Source organism: Durotheca rogersii, assembly GCF_024521655.1.
Source record: "Durotheca rogersii strain YMJ 92031201 chromosome Unknown GGS23scaffold_8, whole genome shotgun sequence".
NCBI classification, from domain to species: domain Eukaryota; kingdom Fungi; phylum Ascomycota; class Sordariomycetes; order Xylariales; family Xylariaceae; genus Durotheca; species Durotheca rogersii.
The window spans coordinates 182,384-198,365 of NW_026251239.1; the positions used below are offsets into that span (position 1 = coordinate 182,384).

At 58.7% G+C, this 15,982-nt stretch overlaps 5 protein-coding genes across 5 annotated transcripts; 3 read left to right on the forward strand and 2 right to left on the reverse strand.

Moving 5' to 3' along the window:
- Positions 1 to 902: 902 nt before the first annotated feature.
- Positions 903 to 2,393, reverse strand: GGS23DRAFT_596134 (carbohydrate-binding module family 35 protein; the record flags this gene model as incomplete). The annotated part of the gene is made up of 2 exons (XM_051518436.1): positions 903 to 2,192; positions 2,304 to 2,393. The coding sequence occupies 2 exons, from the start codon at positions 2,391 to 2,393 to the stop codon at positions 903 to 905; spliced, it is 1,380 nt and encodes a 459-aa protein (XP_051372337.1).
- Positions 2,394 to 4,542: 2,149 nt separating this feature from the next.
- GGS23DRAFT_604674 (uncharacterized protein) lies at positions 4,543 to 5,589 on the forward strand (the record flags this gene model as incomplete). The annotated part of the gene is made up of 4 exons (XM_051519636.1): positions 4,543 to 4,657; positions 4,750 to 4,855; positions 4,929 to 5,110; positions 5,195 to 5,589. The coding sequence occupies 4 exons, from the start codon at positions 4,543 to 4,545 to the stop codon at positions 5,587 to 5,589; spliced, it is 798 nt and encodes a 265-aa protein (XP_051372338.1).
- Positions 5,590 to 7,539: 1,950 nt separating this feature from the next.
- Positions 7,540 to 9,922, forward strand: GGS23DRAFT_564672 (MFS general substrate transporter). Its single transcript, XM_051516160.1, has 3 exons — positions 7,540 to 8,240; positions 8,329 to 8,532; positions 8,602 to 9,922. Exons 1-3 carry the CDS (start codon positions 7,801 to 7,803, stop codon positions 9,521 to 9,523), a joined length of 1,566 nt encoding a protein of 521 aa, XP_051372339.1. The 5' UTR covers positions 7,540 to 7,800; the 3' UTR covers positions 9,524 to 9,922.
- A 28-nt stretch (positions 9,923 to 9,950) lies between these two features.
- Positions 9,951 to 11,445, forward strand: GGS23DRAFT_564674 (uncharacterized protein). Its single transcript, XM_051516161.1, has 2 exons — positions 9,951 to 10,212; positions 10,300 to 11,445. The coding sequence occupies exons 1-2, from the start codon at positions 10,192 to 10,194 to the stop codon at positions 10,795 to 10,797; spliced, it is 519 nt and encodes a 172-aa protein (XP_051372340.1). The 5' UTR covers positions 9,951 to 10,191; the 3' UTR covers positions 10,798 to 11,445.
- Positions 11,446 to 12,828: 1,383 nt separating this feature from the next.
- Positions 12,829 to 14,746, reverse strand: GGS23DRAFT_620414 (uncharacterized protein; the record flags this gene model as incomplete). Its single annotated transcript, XM_051521102.1, has 8 exons — positions 12,829 to 13,703; positions 13,777 to 13,880; positions 13,943 to 14,099; positions 14,162 to 14,184; positions 14,244 to 14,314; positions 14,371 to 14,407; positions 14,474 to 14,499; positions 14,599 to 14,746. 8 exons carry the CDS (start codon positions 14,744 to 14,746, stop codon positions 13,136 to 13,138), a joined length of 1,134 nt encoding a protein of 377 aa, XP_051372341.1. The 3' UTR covers positions 12,829 to 13,135.
- Between the last annotated feature and the right edge of the window lie 1,236 nt (positions 14,747 to 15,982).

The following is a 15,982-nucleotide window of genomic DNA, read 5'->3' on the forward strand; positions in this document are numbered from 1 at the left end:
CACATCTACCTATTCGGTAGGACCGGGTAGTCGGCGAGCGAGCGACAACACCGAAGGAGAGGCGAGGGCCTCTTGCGACTTGCGATTACGTATGTGATTCGAATGCAGACCCGACTTGTCGGAGGTCCCCGTTCGCGTGGAAGGGAAGACAGAGGCGGAAGACGGTTCGTCTTAATCGTCGAGGTCTCCAGGGCCTTCTTCTTTCGTTTATCAGACGGGAGGAAGATCGAGAGCGAAAGGGGGGAGGGGAGAGGGTGGATGGGACAGGAATGGAACGGGATAGGATGGACGGGCGTTCTCCACACGCTCACACGAGTTCCTGTTTCCCGCTTGCTTTACTTAGCTGTTTGGTGAACTTCGGCTGGTCCGGCGGCAGAGTTGTCATTACGCTATTTTTTCGAAGGAATCCTGCTGTACCTGCGAGCTATTTATTGTTTTATTTTTATTACGCAGTGGTGATGGCGGTGGGGGGAGGAGTGGTGTTGAATTGTAAGAGACCGATCGCTCACTCAGTTGACATATATACACTATATATGTATGTATGTGCGGACTGCGGATATGTAGCGTAGCCACCATCGTGACACGCAGGCGCAGACAAGAGGCACAGGCGCAGATTCATGAAGTTAACGAAAACAGCCTCCCGTTGCTGGGGAATGCATCCCGACGAGAGCCACATCAGTATCGCCGTCGTATTCGATTGTGTCAAAAACCGCCTACTACCTATATTCAGATTGATCTCCGGCAGACCGAGGCACACAAGCAGATGGTGTAAGTGCTCTCTCTCTCTCTCTCTCTCTACACCCCCTTCTCCCCAACCCATCCTCGACACCTCCCCTCCGTCGGCGAAGCAGCCACGTACCTAGATACACCCTTTGCGTAAGCTCGCCCCCGCTCCTCGGCCCTCACTGCACCGGCACGATGAGGCGGTCGATGTCAGGGCCCCAGCGGCCGTCGCCGACGCCTTCGAACACGATCTCGTTCTGGGCGCCGGCGCGGAGGTCGGCGTGGAGGGTGCTCGCGCTGACGGCGCCGGCGGTGGGGAGGAAGGCGAGGGTGGCGGGGGCGCCGCCGTTGACGCGGACGCGGGCATAGCGCGGCGCGGAGTCGCCGTTGGCGTAGCGCACGCGCACCGTGGTGCGCGCGTCGGCGTCGCTGCGCACGCCGGTGAAGGTCACCGTTCCCGCGGCCGCGGCCGGGCCGCCCAGGTACCCGGCCGCGACGCCGCCCGAGCACGCGCCGCACTGCACGTCGCGCGCGCCGCCGCCGTACGCGGCCGCCTCGCCCTCGTAGCTCGTCTCGGCGGGCTTGGCGCGCGCGCCCGACGCCGCGCCCAGGTCCGGCACCCACGACTCGGCGTCGTCCAGGCTCACGGTGGCGCCCGCGATCCGGAGCGGCAGCCACACGTACGTCGACGCCATCAGGTTGCGGCTGACCCAGCGGTCGCCGAGGTAGAGGGCGCCGGTGGGGGCGGAGCCGTTGGCGTCGCCGCCGACGGGCAGGACGAAGCTGGTCTGCGAGGTGTACGTCTTGGAGCCGGCGGCGGCGAAAGTCTGCCAGGCGGACCAGGGGCCGGCGAGGGCGGTGGCGGTGCTGTAGACGTTGTCGTTGGGGTCCCAGCCGGTGAGCTTGGAGCCGAAGACGTAGTAGCGGCCGGCGAGGCGGACGAGGGCGGGGGACTCGATGCTGTCGCTCCAGAGGTGGGTGTCGGCGGCGACGGAGAGGTAGTCGTCGGCGAGGCGCAGGATGCGCAGCCCGCTCTCGCGGTCCTCGGTCAGCAGGTAGCCGGCGCCGTCGTCGTCGACGAAGAGCCCCATGTCGCGGCTCTGGCGGCCCTGCGGCCGGAAGGACCCCCGGTACGCGTACGTGCCGCACACCGACGTCCCCGTCGCCACGCCCACCTTGGCCTCGCCGTAGTTGCTGCTGTCGATGTGCAGGTACAGCACGTACTGCCGCGTCCGCGCGTTGTACACCACCTTGGGCCGCTCCACCACCCGGTTCGGCCCGAGGTCGCCCGCCTCCGCCGTGCGCGACAGCAGCGCGCCCTCGTACGTCCACTCGACCAGGTTCTGCGACGAGTAGCAGTTGACGTTCTGGAACGCGCTGCCGTTGGTCTTGTCCTCGCCGATCAGGTAGTACGTCGAGTCGACCTTGATGACGCCCGGGCCGTGGGCCTGCAGGTGCTCGTTGTTTGACTGGTTCCACGAGGTCAGAGAGGGGGGGGGCGTTGTTCACGTAGGTAGGATTCTTCTGGTGGCCGTGGTAGATGGCCACCTGGAGCCTAGAGAGGGGGGTGGAGGACGCACAGTAGTCCAAGTCGCGCCGGGAACGATCTGCAGGGTCGCCTCCGCGAGGGAGGCAAGCGCCCCAAGGAGAAGCGCGCGCAGAGGATGCATCTTTGCGCTTCTGTCGTGTAGACCTAGGTGTGTATGTATATAACCTTGAGGTGAGCTCACAATCTGCCGACCTACTTACCTCATATAGGTTGGACGCAGGCAGGTAACCGAGATGTGCATGCGAGATCGCCGACCTACATGCTGCTCAGCGGCAGAGGGCGGGGAGAAACCCGTGCCCCTACGTAGGTATAAATATAGGCGATAGGACAGCTCCGGGGGGTAGAGGGGGGGCGCAAGGGTATATTACATAGATGAATGCTTCCACCCGCGGTGGAGAGAGAGGCAATCTCGAACCGGATTCCTCGGCGGACATCACCCGTAATTGATTGCGATCTGCCGTCGCGAGTCGAGACCTTCTCTCCACGCTTCCCAGCCGGGGACGGCAGGGCGAGCAAGCGCGCCAACCGGAGCACGCGGCCGCGTGCGGGCGGCGAGCGGGTCGCTTAGAGCACCACCATCATGCGTCTTCTTGCTTTATTCTCCGAGCTGCTCTGTTGAGACAACAGCGCCGATGCTAGGCAGCCAACAACGTGCAGCGCCTCCCCGCCTCTGCTTTTCTCGCTCGTCTTCCTTGGACCTCGCACCCCGGTCCTGGCGGTTCTGCGCGTGCCCCCCCCCCCCCTCCTCCGTTCTCTTCTTCGCGCCGGCTAAGTCGCGCCACGTTTATAGGGGCGGCTAAACACCAATTTGCTGGCTGGCTGGGCTGATATCACGCCGGGTTTTCCTGGCCCGCCGGCCGGCCGGCTGCATGCAGATCGCAGAGAGAGAAGGGGGGGGGTGGAGGGTGGAAGGGGGAAATGTCCCATCAATGGGACCGCTCTGGGTACCAAGAAATGCTGGCGATGCCCCCCTCGAGGGGGGGAGTGGGTAGCCGATGCTACGCTGGCGGACAGGGAGTATGGGGCGCCGTCGTATTCTGCACGAACTCCCTGCGTTTCTGGGGCGCGTTCAGGGAACCAAGTTTCCCGTAGCTCGACACCGACAGGTCTTGTCGTTTCGGTAATTTGTCAACGAGGACATCTCTCGGTGATGTATATAACTACAAAACGGCCGGACGCGTGAGTCATGAGAGTATTGCTTCTCGTGATAAAAGCTGCCATCCGCTGCCACGTATAGGATATACGCCCAAGTATTCGCTTCCATGACCGACGGATCTCACACACAGACGTTCTTAAGGCATCTCACAGTTGCTGTATCGTTTTCCGTGTCTTCTCCGGTTGTCGGGATTGGCCTACATGCCCGAAAGGAGCGAAGTACGCCTCGATTCCTAGATTCAATAGAGATTCTAGCCCAAGCAGCCGAACAGTTGAATACCTAGTTAGCCGTAGTGCGTTTCCGGCGCTCAAGCTTGAGCTAGATCCATCACGTGAGGCCCGGAGTTTCAGGCCGGGGACGGCCCTTTAAGACTATTTGACAACATGGGCCTTTACTGTTAATTCGTACGTTCTCGCCAGGCTTCAACAGCGCGCAATATGTTGTAAGGAGGGCCCTGGCAGAATCGAAGGATAGGCTTCTGAGTTACGCGCACCTTCAGTTCATCTGCTGCCTCTCCAAGCTGGAGAGGCGGTTGCTGCACCACAGCACGGAAGCAAAGCTTGCGGCCGGGGTTGAGCTCGGAGAAACCGACTTTGCTAATAACTTGGAATCGGCAGTAGATGAGCCGTCCCCAGGGTCCGAAGGCGACGAATACTAAGTGACATGGCGATTTTTATTATTATCTTTCGGCGTTCGAAACCCAGACGAGAAATGATGGTGATGATGCACCTATTAGAAACCATTCATGTGCCGGGGCTAGTGCCCCGCCATGCGTAACCCTATTCAAGCCCATCTCGAGCACAAGCGGCGACGCATCCATCCCTGACCCTCACCAAGCAGACATGGCTCCCAAAAAAGGCGAAGCTTTCCAAGTCGCCGTGAGACGGTAGTACTATATCAGCTACGGCGCTATTCGTTTGATGAAGGCCCAAGCCGGCGAGACACGATGTCCTGGCTACAGGCAGCAAAGATCGAGGCTGATGCTCCGCCGTAAACAATTCACTTCTATCTACTTGCTGCCGGACTTGCGGAGTTCAAGGTCGGTTGCGCATCCCAGTGGCCTCATCTAGCCTATGGCTTGCGGTTTTTGCTGCTTCCTGATCCAGGATCAGCCATGGTCCGACACGTTGCTGGGGACGAGTTGAAGGGCGGGCGGATTACATCAGAAGGGAACTCTGTGAACCGCGGGGTGGCGATCAGCACTATCCAGCGGAGAATGGCGATATGGTGTACCTATAAATATAGCAGTGTGGTCTTCCGTCTTGTGTAGCCTTGCATCCATACCTGTTCATCTATCTCTCGGAAGGCCTCCTCGGTTAAGTTATCAAGGCCAAGGTGGAGCATGCCTGGGGCTTGTACCCGGAGGGCATCGACGTCGTCATCAACAACGCCGGGTACATCCTAAACGGTGCCGTCGAGGAGCTCAGGTGAGGGGTGCCCCTACCTACGTGACGAGCCCATACATGATGTGCAACGTTGCTTAACATCCACGGCGCATAGCCCGAAGGAGCTGGAGGACGTGATGAAGACCAACTTCTTCTGCCCCTTTCACATCACCCAAGCCGTCCTCCCCAAAATGCGCGCCAAGGGCCACAGCACCTTATTCTACATGAGTTCGCAAGCAGCGTGGCACGCGGACCCCGGCGCTTCGGGCTACTGCGCGTCGAAGTTCGCCCTCGAGGGTACGTTGGATCCTCGCAGCATCGACTCCTCAGCCCTGCAAACTAGAACAGCGATAATGACTCCCCCCACTTTCTCTCCTCTAGGCATGGCCGAGTGCCTCGCGAAGGAGCTCGCCCTCGTGGCGCCGGGGATCAGGGTGCTGCTCGTGGAGCCGGGCTACTTCGGGACGCACGCGTTCCGCAAGATCAGCTTCGCGCCGCTGCGCAACGCCGCCGACTACGGGGCCTTTCAGGCCAGCAGCCGAGCCTACGCGGCCGGCGTCATCGGCCACGAGCCCGGCGACGCCGACAAGGCGGTCGACCGCATGATCGACCTCGTCAAGGGGACGGGCGCAGCGGCGGGCCGGGAGGTGCCGCTGCGCGTCCCGCTCGGCACCGACGGGTGGCTGCGCATCAAGGCCAAGTGCGAGGACACGCTGAAGATCTGCGAGGCGTGGGAGGACGTGGCTAGGAGCACCGATAAGACCCCGCCGGCTTAGGAGGCCGGCCGCAGCTCGCCCCATGCTGTCGCGGTTGTTGCCGGCCTGCTCATGCTGGTATCTAATCAAAGGGACAGAGAGGAAATCGACAAGGTTATAGGCCCAAAAGAAGAGATTGGTATTTCCGTGAACCGCTCTTTTCCTCTCGTACCCAGAGGCTTGTTGTGGTGCTTCACCAGGGCTGGCTAACTGAAAAAGGGGCATCGGCCACGACAGGTCAGACGTACTTCAAGGATCCCCTACTGGAAGTTAGGCGTAGACGTGTGCCTAGCCGGCGAGTATGAGGTATTCTAGGCAGGATGCTGTACGTTTCCATGTAAGGTACTTCCGGTTTAAGAGACGCTGAAACGGGGGTTGACCGAACCGCGATAGGCACCGTGGAGGCTCGGGTGTCTGTGGCATTACACGACACGACCTGTTGCACTCTGAGATCGCAGTTTCGACATCAGCCCCAAGGAGTCTGCAAGGAAACACCAGAGTTGTCAGATTTGTGGCAATCTGACAAATGTTTATAAACTTAGGCCCCGAGGAATCGCTTCTGAATAGCCGAACGCGTCGTCCAAACTCAGAACCAACCGACCGTCACCACACGGGAGTGTGGTGACGGTCTTACCAACTTCCCCTTTTTTACCGGAGATTACTACTACAAGACTCTCCCAGGCCGCTGGCGCGTGTATGCCTCCAATAGGCTTAGATTTCGCCTGGTCCTGTCCTCAAGATCGATTGTGATAGGACGGCTTACCTCGAGCGGTAGCAGTTATGAGACCCTCCCGAAAGAGCGTACGAGTGTGTATCGTCGGCCATGTCGAGGGAGGCAGCGCGGGATCGAGGCGTAGCTGAAGGGGTCGCGCGTTGTCTGGGCACGGCAGCGTCCCCGCGTACTCGCACTCGTCGCGCACCGCGCCTTCGATCTGCCAGAGGAGCAGCCGGCACCGGGGGGAGGAGGTAGCCGTACGGTTTGGTGCAGCAACAGTGCTGGCCTCAACTCGCTTGCCGGCTAGATCAGGACGGTGATGGTGATGGTGGTGGCTGCTACCTGTGTTTTCGATAGCTTCGTCGGCCGCCCACCTAGCTAGGGCGCGGGCGAGCTCTCCGGTATGCGTGCTGCCTGCTTACCGACTGGTGGGCGACTTTGACCTGGTCGGGGTGGATGTAAAAGTCGTCGAGGTGGTTAGCCGGCAGGAAAGCGCAAGCCCCGAAAGGATAATTATAGGCATGTTAGACTGTAGGCTGATCACCTGTCGGCGACAAGGCGACGCGACACGACGCGCTTCACATGGAAGTTCGTGGCGACAAGGAGGTCCGTGAGGATTCAGGCAGGGGACATGATTACGTACCGGGGGCTCCTATAGTCAACTCCAGGTCGGGGAGCAATATGGGAATCGCACTGGCTGTTGAGCAATGCCTCCGTGTTGTTGCCCGGCATCATCACCATCATCATCATCATCGGGATCAATCAGTCAAGTCGATCAGTAAAGTAGCCTTAGGTCAGGCAGGTTAGGTACCTACTGAGGTCCTTAGGGACCTAGGTATCTAAGTACCTAACCTGCTTGAGATCAATGCGTGCAGGTACCTACATACCTACCTATGTAAGTGTCTGTACTTCCGGCTCGGGTTAGGAACGAGAGCGATCCGATCCTGCCGGCACTCGCAAAACGCCAAGGGCCGCCTGGGCAGGGGCGCCGGGTCAGCTACTTGCCCCCTTTAGGGCTACCTTAGGTACCTAATCTTACAGTGGTGAGATGCCACTTTATACCGTGAAGAAGTACCTATGAGCAGGTACCAGGGCGAAGGACCATCACAATGACTGCATGCGCGCATACGTGCACATCAGGCAGGCGCGACGGCGACAGGAAGACACTCATACAGCAGGAGAATGGTAAGTAGAGAGAACCCCTTGGGCATGTACCCTAGCCGGCGAGGTTGCGTGGGAAAGGGACCGCGAGCACCCAATCGGGTACCTCCCTTGCTCGGTAGAGGTACCTACGAGTGCGAAGGAGGGAACAAGGGGGGGAAGCTGCCAACAATACCGCTGCTGCTTTTTCCTGTTACTGCCATCTGAGGTGGTAATACGGGTTTGACCCGAGTGTCACTCGGGATCCCTTCTTGCTGACGCTTCTCTCTCTTCTTCTCCTACTCCCCCTCCCCCATGTGCTCCCCTGATTCGAAATACCACCCAAACAAAACTCCAAGCCGACGTCGACTGCCAATATGAGCCGAGAAGACGCCGGCGACGATGTGGTCTCCGCGCCCGCCACCGAGCGTACTCCGCTAGTTGGGCCGGACGCCCCCGCATCGCCTGGCAAGTCCGGCCATTCGGGGCCGTCTAGGGCCCCGTCCCTCTCCCGCGGCAGCATTAGCGCCTCGACGCCGTACAGCACGAAGCCCGCCATCATCGGCCTCTTCTATTTCATAATCTTCCTCGTTTCCTCCGCCGGCGCCCTCTATCAGATTCCCATCACCAAGATATACGAGAATATCCTGTGTCGTCAGTACTACGACGATCTTCGGGACACCACGCCCTTCGACGCCGGAGACTGCAAGAATGACATCGTCCAGTCCAGGCTAGCATACCTTCTTGCCGTCCTCGAGTCCCTCAATTCCGTCATTAGCTGCCTCGTGGCCATGCCTTGGGGTATCGTGGCCGACCGGTGAGATCGAGTCCCTCAGCCTAGTCTCTCCCCCCCTCCCCCCCCACTGCGTTCTACTGAGCTAACCACTATTACCTACGCGTCGTAGCGTCGGCCGCAAGCCGGTGTACATCTCGAGTGCCTCAGGCATCGCACTCTCTATCCTGATGATGACCGTGCTCGCCTGGTTTTCCGACATCTTGCCTGCGCGGTCCATCTGGTTCTCCGCCGTTGCCTACTTGCTCGGGGGTAGTCCGGTCATGAATGCTTGTATATATAGCATTCTCACCGATCTCGTGCCAGAGTCTAACAGGTAATTACGCATAGATTTCCTGCTCTGGCCGGTATCGTTTCCGACTCTCGTGCTGATCGCGCCGTTCAGGTCCATCAGCTTCATGCGTGTTCACGTCACGAGCCTGGTCGGGAATCTCATCTCGCCCGCGCTGTCGTCGGCGATGATGTCCTCGACTGGCCCCTGGCCCGTCATGCTACTTACCCTCGTCCTCTGGGCCGTGTCCACCGCACTCGTCGTCTTCATACCGGAGACTTTCCGCCGGAGTCCGCACGTTGACGGCACCGAGTCCCAGCCCTTCACCATCCGAGCGCGCGCACGCGAAAGCATCGCCCAGGCTCGAGACACCCTGTCTATCGTACGGTTACCTTCAATATCCCTGGTTCTCGCCATCTGTCTCCTGTCGCTCCCGGTGATCGTATGCACCTTTCAATTTATGGTGCAATTCATCTCGAAACGTTATCAGATCCCCTTAGAACAGACCGGCTACGTCCAATCCATCTATGGTGTTGCCCACATAGTCGTGGTCCTACTGATAGTTCCGTGCATCTCTAACCTAATAGTCCGACCGTCGCTGCCCAGTTGGCTACGCGCACCGAACGAGAACCGCCGGGACTTGGTTCTGGTCCGTTGGTCCTACGCTGCGTACGTAGCAGGCACTTTTATCCTCAGCATCTCTCCGTCGCTGCCCGTCTTCGTCGCCGGTCTCGTCGTCATGTCTCTCGGATCCGGGTCTGCAAGTTTTATCAAGAGCATTGCCGCGCTGCATGTTGATCCCGAGCATAGATCGAGGTTGTTCACTCTCATGTCCCTCCTAGATGTTGTCAGCAATGTGTGGGCTATGCCTGCTCTGGCGGCACTTTTCACCCTGGGCATGCGATGGGGCGGCGGGTGGATCGGTTTACCCTACCTCGGCGTCTCGCTCACCTGTGTTGCTATGTTTGTGTTATCGCTATTCGTACGCGTCCCGGAAATTAATGGCCGCGATGAAGATGGGCCAAATGTCTTGTAATACAGAAAGGAGTCGATAGAAGATAGATATTGACAAGATGGCCGAAGTTGAACTAGGTATTTAGAAGGATTTTTGACACTCCCTCCTTTCCTCCTCCAGCCCTGGCTGGTTGTTTTCTTTCAACACAATCCCCGATACTTTTTGAAGACAACACGGAATTCTACTGCGTCCGTCCCTCGCGTACAAACATATATCCGAACGGAACAAGAGAAATTCTAGCATCCTGACCAGTCTGTTTGTTTATTTTGCCCGCAGCCGACGAGCATACGGAGAAATGCACACGGTAACCGCACGGTGGTGGGTGCCCCGGGGCCCGATGTTGCGGCCACATGAGGCATCAAGTTCCGGTATTCACGAGGTTGGTTGGTTGCCTTGAGAATTCTCACAACTGTATTCTTCCCTAGTCACCTAATGTTTAACTCGCCCACATCAACCCAAACCCAACTTTCTTAAATTTATAACAACCCATCCGGAAACCGAGAAGGGAAAATCCTTTCCTCTCTCCTAACCGCACTCTCAACCTCAGTACTATTATCAGGTCCAACCAACACATTCCACTTCTCTCTTCTCTCTCCTTTTCACCAACAAAGCCACCAACATATCGGCTTTGCACAGGCTGTGCTTGTGCAGACATCTCGACAAACATCAACCAGTCCCTGCCCGCTAAGATGCCCTCCGGAAATTTGATTGTACGTATACGTCTACCTATCATCCACCTACCCGACGCAGCAGTTTGTACCTAGAATGGCAGCGTGCTGACGATAGCCTCTTGACAGCGGCCATCCCAGAGCGGAGCGGTCCAGCAGCAAAAAATCTTGGATCGCTTCCACCTCTTCTCGAAGCTGCCCATGGAGCTTCAACTGATGATCTGGGACCTCTGGCGGGCGTCCCAACCCATCATCCGCCACTACATGTTCACCGACAGTGACGGAAAGCGCCGTTACGCTGCCTACGACATGTCTAAGGGCGCCATGGCCACGAGAGCCTTCCTAGACCCGAGGCCACTTCTGACCCCGGGCGAGGCGGTGGACCCCATGGATATCAAGATCCGCCTGACGGGAGAGGTGGCCAGCGCGGACAGCTGGTACGAGCTGCGCAATGTCTCGTACGACTACAACGTGATAGGGAGGCCGCTCCGCTCGCCCTTCGCCCGGGTCAACTTCCACAAGGACTTTTTCTTCTTCCATTCGTGGTCCGAGATGCCGGGCCATCTGCGCTTCATGTACCCGCGGATCAACAGCCAGGCGCCCAAGCAGCTCGACGATGGTCACTAGTGCCGACACATCCGTCAGTTGGTTATTAACATCCCGAACAACCGGTCGCTGGCGCAGGCGGACAAGATGGTGCTCCGCCAGCTGTGTGCACTGAAGACACTATACATCTGCGCGCCGTGTCCTTGGATGCCGATCCCCAGCTGCCCCGGCGACGTTGACGAGCTTGGCTTCATGGCCATCGACCGGTCCGCCGGCGCTCTCCGCACGAACCCCTACTTCGCCGGCGCTATCCGCATGAACCCCTACCACGCGGCGGTGCGCCGCTACAACGAACCGCAGTGCGCCACGCTCCAGCGCATGGCCGAGAAGTACGCCGGCAGGGTGCGCAAGGTCTTTCGCGACAACAGGCAGGAGGTAGACGTGAAGGTCGTCGAGGACACCCTTGACTTCGCCGTGTCCTTTCAGCCCGACCTCTTCTAGAGCCGTCGTTTGTGGCAGACCCAACTCTCCCCATCTCTCGAGATGCCAATCCGAGGCGGCTTCTTGTTATTAATTGTCGTTTTACGTTGCGGCTCGGGCCTTGCTTCTGTCGTTCGGTTTCCATCGGAATGGCTACGCCCAGGTCGTGCCAGCCGCTAACGATTTGCTATTCACCATCACCGTACCCAGATTGCGAGAGAGGCCCGCGCCGTATTCATCGTCTGTAGGACTTGGGGGGGGGGGGGGGGGTATTAGAGCGAGAAAAGAGACGAGGTAGGTGGGCAAAAGAAGCCTCCAGTCCTATTTAACCATCGCCGACTAACATTTGCCTAGGTACCAATTTCTCTCGACTTCGCGGTAGGGGCGTGTTCAGTGCCCCAACTCCAGGTAGGTTAGCGGGGGGAGCCCTGCGCAGGAGTTAGGGCGTTCTTAGGGAGGAAGTCGGCCATGAGATTGCATCGGTATTATTACTTCGTTGTTTATGAGCTCGGTGACAGGCACTCCTGGAAACTTCAGCTCCCAGCATGTGAGGACTGTCCGACAGCCTAGCCTCCTCCTTTAGTCTAGTATGCAGAATAAACAGAGCGACTTTCGATCCCACCATCAACGCCCCTTTATTCGTTTTATGTGATGGCGAGGCAAGGTTCGCGTTCGAGCATGCCTCGCCGTTCCGTAGTAGTAATAGCGGTGGTAAGAGCCATAGCATCAGGGACCAAGGCCCTCGGTGCCAAGCTTATGGCACTCGGTACGTCGCTAGACACCCCCTGCTCATCGTGAAGCAGGTTATCAAGTCTCTACAAGACATGCGGACGCGGACTGCCAGACTAGGCGATGCGACTGCCTCTCGAATACCTACATCCTCCTCTTCCCTGCGTGTCTCTCCCACGACCAACACCGACGGCTCCTCTACCGGTCCCGTTAGCTCTCTCCTACGGTGTTACTCCACGTTCGCTGTCACAGCAGCAGCGCCTCCCACGGCTCTTCCCGCAGGTTGACTAGCGACCTCTACGCGACGCCACAACTACAGAGCGGCCGTTAGCGAGTTCATCCTGCGCTCGCGCGCTCGCTAGTGTTTCCCGTGGGATATGGCCGTCTGCGCAGGGGGTCCGAAGTCTACGTCCGCTGCTAGAGAGAGAGGGCTGGGGACGAAGGGGAAGAAGAGGCTGAGTTGGCCGATCTGGGTGCCCGTCCCTATGATGGAGGACCTGACGAAACGGTGTATGAGGAAGCAGTGCTCTTTTTTCATGAGCGGGAACTCGTCTCCTAACGCTAGACACGCTGTAATCGTAGGTAGGTATTAACCCAAGCGGCCACGTGTGGCGGCGCGAATAGATACGTGGAGCACAGCGCGAGGGACTACACAAGGGCAAAAAAAAAGGAGGTCCTGGAAAAAGATAGCAGGCCCCGAAGCAGATCGTAAACTCCCAAGAACTCGCTCGCTCGAGACGTAAATGATACAGGTACCCGAAACTGCTTAATGAAGCCGACACAAGGTATTAATAGAGAGGACCACCCTGCCGCATCGCCGGCGCGGTCCCGCCCGAGAGAAACTAGATAGTACTCATAGAACACCCAACTGCCGCTGGCCCGACCCGCAACGCGATGCCCTTGCGCTTCCGTGAACCCGAACCTGAAAAGCCCTCCCCCCCTTTACTTGTATATCCCGGATTCGCCCTCGCGCCGCCGTGTAATATCTTCGTGTAGTATACCGTTGTAACCCCGAACCTGTCTTGCCGTGCATCATAGTTACTTTATCCCAGTTGTTCTTTTTTTTTTCCGTCCTTCCCTTTTGCCCTTTGCCCTGCGCCACTTTGCCTCCTCTATCCCTTGTTCCCGATTTCCGGGGTTTTTTACTCCTTTTTTTAAAAAAAAAAAACCCCCCTATTTACCCTGTGCGCCGTCGGAACTGACCCCCCCATCACATGTCCTGCGGTGCCGCAGCCTTCGCGGGGACCTGCAGGTGGCCGCGGTCGTCGTCCAGGGTGTCGGCGCTCGCGCGGGAGTCGGGCGCCGGCTGGTGCGGCTGGCGCGTGACGGTGACGTCGAGGGTCTTGGTGATGCCGTCAGCGTCGAGGATGAGCTCGGTGCTGTCGCCGGTGCCGCGGCGCACGCCGCTGACCTCGGTCTCGTTGTGGCTGCGGTGGCCGAGCGCGCGCGTGCCGCTGCCCCAGGTGCGCAGCGCGTACCGCAGCTCCGGCGGCCGGCGCGAGCCCGACCCCGTCCCGCTCCGCGACCGCTCCGAGAAGTACTTGAAGAGCGGCGCCAGCGTCGGGATGCACGCGATCGTCACCCCGATATTCGCTTCCACGATCGACCACGTTATCGGCTCCGCCGAGTCCAGGTAGTTCGCCAGGCTGCGGATCGTCTGGATCCGGATCACCTGGATCACCGTCACGAAGATGCCCAGCGCGAAGAGGATCAGCAGCGCCGCCTTCCGCCGCCGCGGGATCTTGGACTGCAGTAGCACTGGGAACGGGAGGATGATACTGGCCGCCCCAACGGCTGGTTAGAGTCTGTGGGAGATAGGTACGGGCGCGCGATAGCATTGGCGGGACTTACACCATCAGGTCGAAGCAGATCGTCAGAGACGAGAAGCTCAAATAAAATGGCACCGCTGCGGCGCAGTGTCCATACGTGATAGCTGGATCCCATTGCTTGCTTATCTACGCCGCGCTTGTTAAACGACATCGGTCATAACCGGACATTCTCTAAGGGGGAAACATACCGGCGTGCAGAGGAAGAGGAAGACACAGACGAAGGCGATGTGCGCCAGCGTGCAAGCTATCCCTACGAAGACCGCTGCTGTGTGATATCTCCCTTGGAAGAACCGGAGGTACGACAGCAGCAGGCTCATTTTAAACCCCCATATTCCCACAACGTAACTGGCGCCGACGGCGGCGATTAGCGGTCGAGCTCTCGGGTCGGCATTCGTCCGACGACTTACAACGGAGCGCCGATGTACTGGACCTGTCTAACCATAAGCATCATGTTGCTCCACCACGTTGGCGCGGGTGCGGAAAGCTCACCAGTCCGAAATTGTAGACGTTTCCGGGGGGCATGTCCTCGAGGCTCATCACGCCCAAGCCCCATTTCGTCTCTGACCGACGGTCAGAGGAGAGCGAGGGGAGCAGAAAAAGGGGAGGGGGTACGAACGAACTACCGTGCACAGCGAATACACGCACGTCCCGACCTAGAGTCGTCTGTCAATAAGCACGGCACGGCACGGCACTCGGCTCTGGGATGGGGGTTTTCGTACCCACGACACCATTATCATCCAGTCATCTATATCGGGCGGGAATTGCCATCGTTAGCATATACACCTTAGGGGGGCGAGGAGGATAGCAATCTACCGAAGCTAGCTCGAGGGTACCGTGGACTCACCGTGGCCGAAAGCCTTGACCATCCATCCTCTCACGTAGGCCCGCAGACAGACTATGGCGAGGGTGAAGCCGGTAAATGTGATCGTGACGGCCACGATCCGGGGTCCGTTCGTCGGCGTGCCGTCGGGGGCGTTGTACGTCCAGCCCATGGTGATATAGGTATACCTTTGCCTGTACAGGGCGCCGGGCGCCGTCGAAACGCGCGGGAATAGATGGACAGTGTCAGGTGCCGCTCATCGAGTCTCTTCCCGATCTTGCTCTTCTCTCAGCGGGAAGCGGGTTTGTGGGGAATGAGGGAGAGAGGGGGAAGGGCCGGGCATTTTGTACACGTACATATGTGTATGAGAGACGGCACATACGTATTGTGAGATCTGACGAGAACGACGAGGCGAGGAGGCGGGATGAGGGAGGGTGGTCTCGCTGGAGGGCAGAATCGTGCGTGCACACCCACATGCGTGTTGATCACTGCCAAAGCAACTCAGCGTTATTAGGTGTTGATGACGGCCTCGAATGGCCTTGTTTCCAATCTGCCGTCTCGCCATGCAAAAGCAGGCAGGGAATCCCTGCCGGTCGCTATATGATGTGACTTGGGACCAAGTTGGATGGGCGAGTCAGAAGAGACATCGTCGAGCCCACACACACACACACACCGTCAACTGCCATCCACACCCTCTCCTTCACCAAGCCGCCGCACGTGAAACCATGCCGGATCAATATCGACGCCGCCGGTTTTCATCGCAGCTCGTTTACAGCGGGCCTGCCCTCGCTTTCCCACCCCCCGCGTGGGTTGCCCTGCGGGAGCGACGGGAGCGATGGGAGCTTAATATTTCTTCAACGTCGCATCCGGCGCCCTGCAGGTCAGACGCTGCGACCCTACCCAGGAGAGAGAGACCCGTGCTGTGCTACGCGCATACGGGGATTGCAGTGCGCGTAAGAGACGATCGCTGCGGTCCTTCTCAATACCGGCTGTGCATCTCATGCAGGCGCAAATTGTCGCCATGTATATTGCCAATCGACCTGGACGGGGCTCTCGTCGCCGTGTAGTCGGCCTGGTCATCACATCCCGCGCTCGCAACACGTGCAAGCAGGCTTGGTATTATAAGTAGGCGTGCGCAAGCAGGCTGGCGGCCATACCTATCATTAAGATTTGCTTGCCATCGATGCCACGTGAATCACGATAAAACGGCTTCCATTCTCGGCACGCCGAGCGGAGGGTGGCCTGTATGGGGGACACCACCGAGGACAGGCCGCGCGCTCGCCCTCGCTGCCAATGCTGCAACGCAAGCAGGCATGTGAATTGTGACAGTAAGTTAGGTAGGTAGGCAGTTAGCTGTCCGGGACCGATGATAATTGCCGTTAACACAGGAATAGATAGAGCTCCGAGA